This window comes from Vigna unguiculata, chromosome 3 (genome assembly GCF_004118075.2).
Source record: "Vigna unguiculata cultivar IT97K-499-35 chromosome 3, ASM411807v1, whole genome shotgun sequence".
In the NCBI taxonomy this organism is placed as follows: domain Eukaryota; kingdom Viridiplantae; phylum Streptophyta; class Magnoliopsida; order Fabales; family Fabaceae; genus Vigna; species Vigna unguiculata.
The window spans coordinates 21,344,977-21,355,017 of NC_040281.1; the positions used below are offsets into that span (position 1 = coordinate 21,344,977).

At 31.2% G+C, this 10,041-nt stretch overlaps 1 protein-coding gene across 1 annotated transcript; it reads right to left on the minus strand.

The window, feature by feature from the left end:
* Positions 1–4,645: 4,645 nt before the first annotated feature.
* LOC114175143 (zinc finger BED domain-containing protein RICESLEEPER 2-like) lies at positions 4,646–6,106 on the minus strand. The gene has a single exon (XM_028059912.1). It carries the CDS (start codon positions 6,104–6,106, stop codon positions 4,646–4,648), a length of 1,461 nt encoding a protein of 486 aa, XP_027915713.1.
* Positions 6,107–10,041: the final 3,935 nt, after the last annotated feature.

Below are 10,041 nucleotides of genomic sequence, written 5' to 3' on the forward strand. Positions count from 1 at the left end.
CAAGGAAAATTAGGCTTAGAGGCTAGAAAAAAAACTGTGAGGCCAAACAAGACTGGATTTAGGGGCCAATGTGGAAACTAGGTTTGGGGATCAGTGTGGAAACTAGGCTTGGTGACCAGTGTGGAAACTAGGCTTGAGGTTGTCATTAATTTCTCTATCAGAACAAAGGTAGAATATATGTTGAGTTGTTGGGCTCATGAAGAGGGGTGTGATAACAAATTAGGCTCTTCCTTCTTTTTTCTTTTTTTTTCATCTCTCTTTTCTTTTCTTTTTTTTTCTTCTAAAATTAAAGTTTGAAAATCTTTGAAGAAAATAATGTTTCACATTTTTTTTATTTTTTTTGAAAATAAATTTATTTACCCGGACGAAATTGGGTGTTGACATAAAGTAACATGTCTCTAACCTCACAAAACCCAAATAAGTTTATTAGGGACCAAAATGTTATTGTTCTCTATCTCGCATGTTATTTCAAAATCAAGAAAGTCTCTTTGAATGTTCAATAGCTAGTACATTCATCAAACTTTTGGTATCCTGGTAAGTTCTATGATTTTATAAGGGGTTTATATTATATATGTGTAAAAATGGTAAAAAATCTTTAATTTTAGTGTTTTTCGAAAACTCCGCTGGGATAATCGATTATCACCTAAGATAATCGATTATCAGCAAATCTGGAAATTTTTGTTCGTGGGTATGAACCAATAATTGATTATCTTAAGCTAGTAATCGATTATCTTGCATAGTAGGATGCATATTTTCAAATTTTTTACCGTTTGAGTGAGCTTTTCGAAAATTTAGATCATGAGCAACAACTAGGTACTTCATAAATGCAAATTAGTACGTTGGAGTTGATTTTGTTAATATAACATTTCCTTCTTTAAACCCATATTTTTTAATCTTTAGAGTCTCTCTTTCATTTAGGGGGAGTCTTTGATTAAGGGGGAGTATTTTGTTCTTGAAATGTTTGTATCAAAAAGGAGAAATATTACATGTAGGAGGAGTTTTATATCTTAAACAATTTTTTAAGGGGAACTTAAGTTATCTGATTTAGGGGGAGTTGTCTAAAGAGAGGTGTTTTCTAAACCCTAATCTTTCTTATCATTGATTGTAACTTTGCTTTATTTTAGTGATTCAAGGAAGGTGTTTTCATCCCTTGTGGATTTCAAGGGAGGTGTCTTTATCTCTTGTGTGATTCAAGAGAGGTGTTTTCTAAACCCTAATCTTCCTTATCATTGATTGTAACTTTGGTTTATTTTAGTGATTGAGTTAATCTCGTTTTTTAGAGATTAACAATTGGACGTAGGGTCTTTTGATCCGAACCAGTATAAATACTTTGTGCAATTTTTTCTTCTCTACTCTATTTATTTTATTGTGTTTATTAAAATAAAGGAAATATTTTTAATTGATCTTTGATATTAAAAGGGAAAATTTTAAAAGCACAATTTTTATTAAGAACCCAATTCACCCTCCTCTTGGTTTTTGTCCAAACGATCAAACATTCCACTGTGCGATACCAACATTATGTACTAAAAGATTTTTATGGGCCTTTTTATTAGAGTTATGGGCTTGGTAGTATGTTTTCGGCTTAAAAGGTTGGGCTTGGTGTGAGACGTGAATTAGGGTTTGCTTGGGCTAGCTTGGACCTTGAGCAACCTTGAAACGCGTGGCTTGCTCTCCAAGGGAATGCCTTCTGCGCCTAGTGAATTTTGCAATTTTGATTCACCAAGGAGCAATATTGCTTTTAGCCAAACGGTTAAAAGTGCAGAAAAAAATTTCTTCTTTGCAAACTAGTTTCATAAGATGTTGAGAAAGATGTTTTTGGGTGGCTTAGACCCTTAGTTCCTCAAATTTTAGGCCAAAATCAATTTCAAACATTTTCTCAAATTTTGTTGCTTTATCTTACTGCAAATTTGTTCCAAGTCATTTAAGTCTTTGTAGGGCAACAATTTCACTCTATCTCTAAAGCCTAATTAATCAAAGTAAAGTCTTGATAATTTTAGTTAGAGTAAATACCTTTAATAAAAAAAAAGTCTCAATTATTGTTAAAAGCTCATTTAATGACATGAAAGTTTCTAAATAAAATCAAAGTAAAGTCTTAATTAGATTTAAAAACCCTTGGACTCATATGATCAACATGCATATAGATTTAACATTCTTACTTTTTACATGATTCAAAGATAAATAACATAGATGAATGAAAACCACAACAATAATAAAAAGAACAAAGAAATTATTTCATTCTAACCTTAGAATCCATAATGAAATTACATTGGAACCAACCTTTGACGCTTAACACTTCATGGAATCAAAATAAAATAAAAATAAAAGAGAGATGGAGAGAGACGACGAACTTAGATCCCCCAAGGGTTCCTAAATTCCGATGTTCTGAATTTTTTTTCCTTTTCTACTTCCCCTTGGTCTCTTGATATAGGACTTTGACTAAGCTTTTCTATTGCTAAAATCTCTCAAATATCTTTAAAATAAAGATAAATATTATTTATCTTTATAGTGATTATGAATATTTAAAAATATTTGGAGAGACAACCAGTTTTAAATTAAAAATATTTGGCAAATATAGTTCATTATTAATTTATGATATAATTAAATAAATTAATTACTTAAAGAAATCTGATAAATTATCACCAACTAATATTTACATTAATTTTCCAAACTAACCTTTTTCAATCTCCTCCAATCATCTTTTAAATAATCCAATATATTTGATATATTTGTTTGTTGTGGAGATCTAAAAAGATTTAAGAAGATCTTGTATATTTAAAAAGATTTGGTAGTTATTATCTTTTGATATTTTATGATATAATTAAATAAGATGATTATTTAAAAATATCAAATAAAATATCTAAAGATATGTTTTCCCAAATTATCTTTTATCATAAAGATAGAGAAAACCACAAGGTCCAATTTCAGTTAAGGGTAGGCATGGATTGGATAATTAGATATCCGCTCCAAATCCAATTTGAATCTAAATATATGGTTCAGATTTTGATCCATATCCACTTTTTTGTTGAAAAAACAATTTGGATATTTTAAAATCTATATCCAAATATTAGGATCAAGTTAGATATCCTTATCTAAATATTTGGATCAATTAAGAATCTAGATTTATTTCTAAATCCATTTTTAATGAAACTTAACTTTTTATAAATTTAATTTTAATTTTTAATTTTTAATTTTAATTTTAAATTTATATTTTAAAAATAAAATAATTATTTCATCCAATACATAAATATTTTTTAAAAAAGTAAAATAATATATAAAATAATAAAAATATAAAAATATTATAAATTTAATAGTATTAAAGATTAAAAATAATATATTATTTAAATTCTTAGCATTAAAAAAAATTAAAATCATATAATTGTCCATATAAAATCATTTAATCTTTTGGTAATGAAAATGATTATAAAGTCATTACATCCTCATACAATATCACTAACATTAAAAAATAACAAATCCAAAACACTATAGAGTTCATGGCAATTTTAACAATCTCTTCAAATAGAATGCAGCAACACCCATTCAATTACAAAAGTTCAAAATCTCTTCCATGGCTCATTAACTCAAACTCATTATCAATATCTCACAACCATCTATATATGAAGCAACTGGAGTTGGCATCAATCCACTTGACTTGTGATTTATCTGAAACATGAACGAATTAATAAAGAAATTTAAATAATCTATTCCAATGATAGATGTAATAACAAATTCATATGTCAAGGCAATAACAACATAAGTTAATGCATCACTCAATCATTTTATCTCTACCCACCAATTCTAATAAAACTAACACATTTTTTGTGACTTATAAATGTTGTTCCATCAAAGTGTCATGTTAGAATACAACTTAAGGTTTTAAGAAAATCACTAAACAATAGAATACAAGAAAGAGAAGTTATTCACATGAAAAGGGAAGTCCATTCATTACTTACTAATTGCAAGAGGCATGGGGCGTGAGCTTTAACTCAAAGAAAATATACTGTGGTCATCATCTTGTTGAGAAACCAACTCTTTAAAAAAAAATCATTAGTTAATACATATTTAATTATAATATTATTACATAATTTAAACATCAACATACCTTGGTCAACAGATTGAAGCTCTTCAAAATCAAAGTCTAACAATGATGGTGAATGTGTGTCTTTCAACCAATCCTGTGTACAAATAAATGCCTCCACCTTTTGTTGTGATAAAGAACTTCGATATGGATCAAGCACTCTTCCTCCCGTGCTAAATGCAGACTCAGATGCTACCGTAGAAACATGCATAGCTAATAGCTCTCGTGCTATGTTTGACAAGATTGGAAATCTACATGAATTCATTTTCCACCAATGAAGAATGTTCAAAGTTGTTTCACCAAGCTCTTCCTCTATATACTTTTGAAGTTCAGATTTGTTTAAAGAGGTTAATCCTGTTGTTTGCAAAAACTTATTCCGACCATATGGATCATGCTTATTATTGGGTACTTCAACATGTGTTTGTTGTGTGTCATTTTCAACTCCCCCGTTTTGACTTTTATATTCATCAAACAACAACTTTAAGGAAGTATCGAGCCGTGACTTTAACACCCATCCATCATTTGTATTTTCAGGATCAAAAAGTTGATCAATTGCCCAATTCATATAACTCAATTGTATCTAGGATCTAAGACAACAACAATTAACAACAATATATTGAACTTGTTAGGTTCACCCCAATATTTCTCATATTGTTTTCTCATTTTTTCAGCCATCTTATATGTAGCACTGCTTGTAGCATTGGACTTTAGGAGATGATTGATCCCATTCAAAATTCCTACCACTTCTAACATGTAGATATTACTAGTAACATAAGAGTTACCTGAGATGCGCAAAGTAGCTTCATAAAAAATGCTCAAGAAAGGTAGAATAGACTCAACATACTCCCAATCTTCATAAGAAGGCAATCCAATCTCCTTTCCTAACTCATTAGCATATTTTGTATCATAAAACTCAAGCTCAACAAATGCCATTTTATGCTTGAAAGCAGCATCTAACATCAAATATGTTGAATTCCACCTTGTTTCAACATCCAAGCAAATATGACCTTTATATTCAATCTTTTGTCTTTCAACACACTCTTTGAATTTCATAAATCTAGAAGGAGATGATCTAATATATTCCACTGCAGCACGAATTCTTAAAACAGAGTTATCAATCTCTTTTAGACCACTACTCATAATTAAGTTCAAAATATGTGCATAACAACGCATATGAGTATAGTCACCTTTCAAAACCGAGTTATTCCAAGACAATAGTCTTTTCTTCAAGTGTTGAACTCCCGTGTCATTTGATGTAGCATTATCTATTGTCAAGGTCAAAACACGACTCAACCCCCATTCATGCAAGCATGACTCAACAAATTTAGCCATGGCCTCTCTAGTATGACTTATTACTTGACGGAAATTCAAAATCCTTTTATGCAAATTCGAATCATTGTCGATGAAGTGGGCTGTTAAACACATATAACTTTGATTTTGAGGTGAAGTCCATGCATCAGTAGTGAGACAAACTCTTTGACAATGTTGAGAAAGAAAATCCTTCAAATATATCTTTTTTGCATTCCATAATGTCACAATATTCCGTGATATGGTATAACATGATAGGATCTTAAATCTTGGTTGCAAAGCATTTGAATACCTCCTAAAAGCAACATGCTCTACAAATCGAAAGGGGAGTTCAACTTCCACAAACATTTTTACCAGTTCTTCTTGACAAAGTTCTTGGTCAAATCTACCATAAGAAGGAGAGTTAGTATTTCCATCAATTGTTGAAGATGAACCTACTTTTTGTCTCTTGTTTACTGCTTTATTGGGGTTATTTGGACATCTCAACACATGATAACGCATTGCAGTTGTTCCTTTCTCATATCGAATAAGGATATCACAATACTTGCATTGAGCCCTTTTATCCGATTTTGGTTCTAGTTGAATGAAATGATTCCAAGCTTCTGATCGATTTTTCCGTCCCTCATGAGAAAGGGGTCCCATATTTGCAGAGCCACTAACAATTGATGGAGTATAAAGTGCATGTTCAATTGGTTTTGAGACGGAACAATCATCTTCATCCATAGTTACCACTGTATCTGATAAGAAAAGATAATCAAGTTACTATCAATAGTTTGAAAGTCTCCTGTCCTACAAAAAAATAAAAGCGTAAAATATAAATAATAAGAGTAATATATCTTAAAATTAAAGACGTAAAAGAAAAATAGAAATAGAAATACAATGCTTTGTATTTACGGACCAACTAGAATTTATTTTCAATGAACTTAAACTTAAGAAACTAGATTTGGTACATTGAAAAAAAAAAACATTTTCATTATTATTTAATCCCATCTCATGTCAGTAGGAGTAGGTAGTGGAGAGTGGTTCCTTAAGTACATGGACTTTAACACAAATAATAAACCTTTCTTTTGAACCCTACAACTATAGCCAAATTAATCAGTATTGAAGTTCACAGACAATTTGTTTACAAATCTAGAAAAAAAAACTTTTCAAATAAAATATAGATTATTGATTTTCGTATTAAACATTATAAAAACAATTGTTATTTTTTTAATAGGCCATTAACATATGTATTAGCAATTTCGAATAGAAAAGTTGGAATAAATGAGTGAAACTGGTAACAACATAGGCCATACGTACGTGATTTGAGTGATTGATTGAGTTCATGAATGAGTGAGTGATTCATTGTGAGTTTTTAAGATTGAGGTTGAGTGGGTGAGTGATCATCAAAATCATATCATATACAAAAGAAAGGCCCCAACAAGAGTCTGTGCATCAGGAGTGCTTCACTCAAACTCTTGAAAACAAAACAAAACATAGTTGCAATCATGCTGACATATAATAAGTCTTGAATTTAGTCAAATAAGTACCTCCTAAATTACTTAAGATCATGAATGGTTAGAATATATTCAGAAATAGGATATTTACAGTGAATGAGACTGCACTCACAAGCATCCACTGTAGACTTAAGAAAAAGACATCTAATAGCCTGAATCGATATTTGTAAGAGTATACATGTGTTATAAAGAAACGAGTCTGGTAAGCACAAATTGCAATAACCACAAGTATACAAAAGAAACGAATCAGACTTTAACACCAGGATTCAAATAAAAAAAAGTGCAATTATGAATATGCCATTGAGATCAAGCATGTATTGTATTTTTAAGCACAAGATGAGAGTACAACCATAAATACTAGTCAAATAAGTGAGAGAACCTCAAGGCTTTTTAAAGTACTTTATCCTACTTAATGTGAGGTAGTCCTTTCCGTGACCCAACCCTTAACAAGGGCACTAATTGTTGGGACTAAAACAAAAGAGGAGAATCCAATCCAAAATTTGGAAATTGTTCATTCATCTATTCAATTGTTTTTTAAAGGCATTGTTGTGTTTATTTTGGTACAAGGCCACAGGTATCTTCCTAAAAGACAATCCCATTCGAGTAGGATAAAAATATAGTCAAGTGTGAATTCATCCAAACATAACAAAATCTGAATAAAACTTCTTCAGTAAAATACAATGGGAGCAAAAGGAAGGGACACAGAGTACTTACAAAGCGGAAGAAAACCACCACTGCTAAAGCACAAACCCCTCCAAGTAAGATATGAAGACCAAATCAATAGGGAAGAAGAAACATATAGACACCTTTATGCATGAATCGACAATCAAAACAAATTTTAAAGACCAAAGGACCCTATACAAGCATTACGTTTGAATCACACAAGCTGAAGACTAGCAAAAAAGGCCCTCATAAGATTTTAGTCTCAATATACTTGCTGGTCTTTATAGTTAAGAAACCATAAAAAAAATTTCTAGCCTGCATACACGCAGTGCTGTTTTAATGCTAAAAATAGTTGTCCAAAATATCCACCTTGCTGTGCAAAGACAAGTGACATAATTTTTTCTTAGATGTGCACACATCAAGTCTTATAGTAACAAACAACCATAAAATGAACACAGTTCACAGTATACACCACATCGATAAATGACTGACCATTCAATTTTAATAATTAACAACCTGGGATGCAATATACACTTCATAGTATAAAAAAATCTTTTATACTCAAGTATTATAAAACAAGTTGTCCTACCAAATTTGAGTTGTGAAAGTGCAGAAAACAGACCTGGGATGCAGTCAGTGTTGGGTACCAATTCTCGATCAAAATGCAGTGTGGATCAAAACGCAGCATTATGATTCTTTCTCTAAAACCAAATCAAACAAATGAATGAATAAACTTAAAACTAGATAAAATAGAAGAGAAACAGGAATTATTGGAATGGAGAAGAGAGAAACACAGCAGTATGATTCTTTCTCTAAAATCAAATCAAACAAATGAATGAATAGACTTAAAATAGATAAAATAGAGGAGAAACTAACAACATTATTGAAATGGAGAAGAGATTCAAATACCTTCAATCAATCAACCGTAGTGTTCTCGAAATTTTGAGGGTGAAGCACAGAAGAAGCAAGAAGAAGCAGAGGAAGAGAGGGTTTAGGGTTCTCGAAATTTTGGGGGTGAAGCACAGAAGAAGCTAGAAGAAGCAGAGGAAGAGAGGGTTCTCGAAATTTTGGGGGTGAGCAAAGAAGAAGAAGAGAAGAGGATTTAGGGTTCTCAAAAATTTTTAATCTAGAACATTGAAATTAGGTTCAGATTATTATTTTTATCTGAATATAATCTAATTTAAAATTTGGATTCTTTTTATTTTTAGTTTATATAACTAAAACAGAAATCCAATCTGAAAAAATTTATAAAATACAGATAAAAGAAAAATCCATATCTGATTAAATGGATTAATAATGGAGCAAAACAGATTAAAAAGAGAGCAGATTAGAAAAACTAAATTTTTTGCCCACCCCTAATTTCAGTTGTTCGTTTCCTCTTCTTGGATTTATCTTTAAGGTGCCATGAAACTTTAATCAATTTATTTTACCACCTCCATGAGTGTTTTTACTTCAAAATGTTCAACCCTTGTACAAGTGGTAGAGCACCCCTTAAATAGAAGAGTTTAGGGGCCTCTAAGAAAATAAAAGATACCTAAGGATGTCTCAACAAAAACCTAACCCTAGCTTCTAGAAACTAGGTCAAAAAAGGTTACAAAAATGAGAGACAAAAAGTTAACTATGGTGTGTGCAAGGCTAATTTCGTTCTAGCACTAAAGGAGACAAAGAAGGTGCCTCATATGTCTCCAAAATGTGGCCCAAATGTGCTAAAAACAAAGGAGACCAAAGGTACATAGGTACACTTGCTTTATGCCTTTTACTTCATGATTTTTGCCCTTTCTCTTTCTTCCACCTATTAAGGTTGCGCCACATCACCTACCATAATTAACCTTACTTAAACCTACAAAACACATAAATAAGGATTAACATGTTGGCTTAAGTCAAGTCAACTCTAGTCAACAAGTCAAGCCTAGTCAAAGGTCAACAAGTCAACTAAGGTTGATTCAACTAAGTTAACTTAGGGAATTTTGAATATAATGAAAAAAATGAACATGGATGAAGGATTAGTGAACTTAGTTTCTAAACATGCTTAGTCTTCTTAAGCATGTGCCTCCATCCTTGGTTGGAGTCAATCCTTCATCAGAAACCTCCATGATGCCATCCACAAAGGACCTATGATAGGGGCAAGGAGAAAGAAATGTATTTTGTGGTGTATTCCCTTCTCAGTCATTGGTGTGAATACTAACCGTATTCCCCGGCAACGACGCCAAATTTGATATCGTTGTCGTTAAACGATCAAATTACTACTACTTAACTTTAGCAACTTCAATATTGTCAAGTTAGTAGTGAACAAACTAGTTAGGGTTAAGCTAACCTAAGTCATCTCTCAATGAATACGGAATTGAGTTTTATAAAAAATCTATCCTAAATGCAATTAAAACTAGTAACTATAAAAATATGGGGTTTTTATATGCAAAGAATAAATGACACGCAAATAAAAGATTGTAAACACAGTAATAGTAAATAGGTCAATTCCAGTAATAGTAAATAGGTCAATTC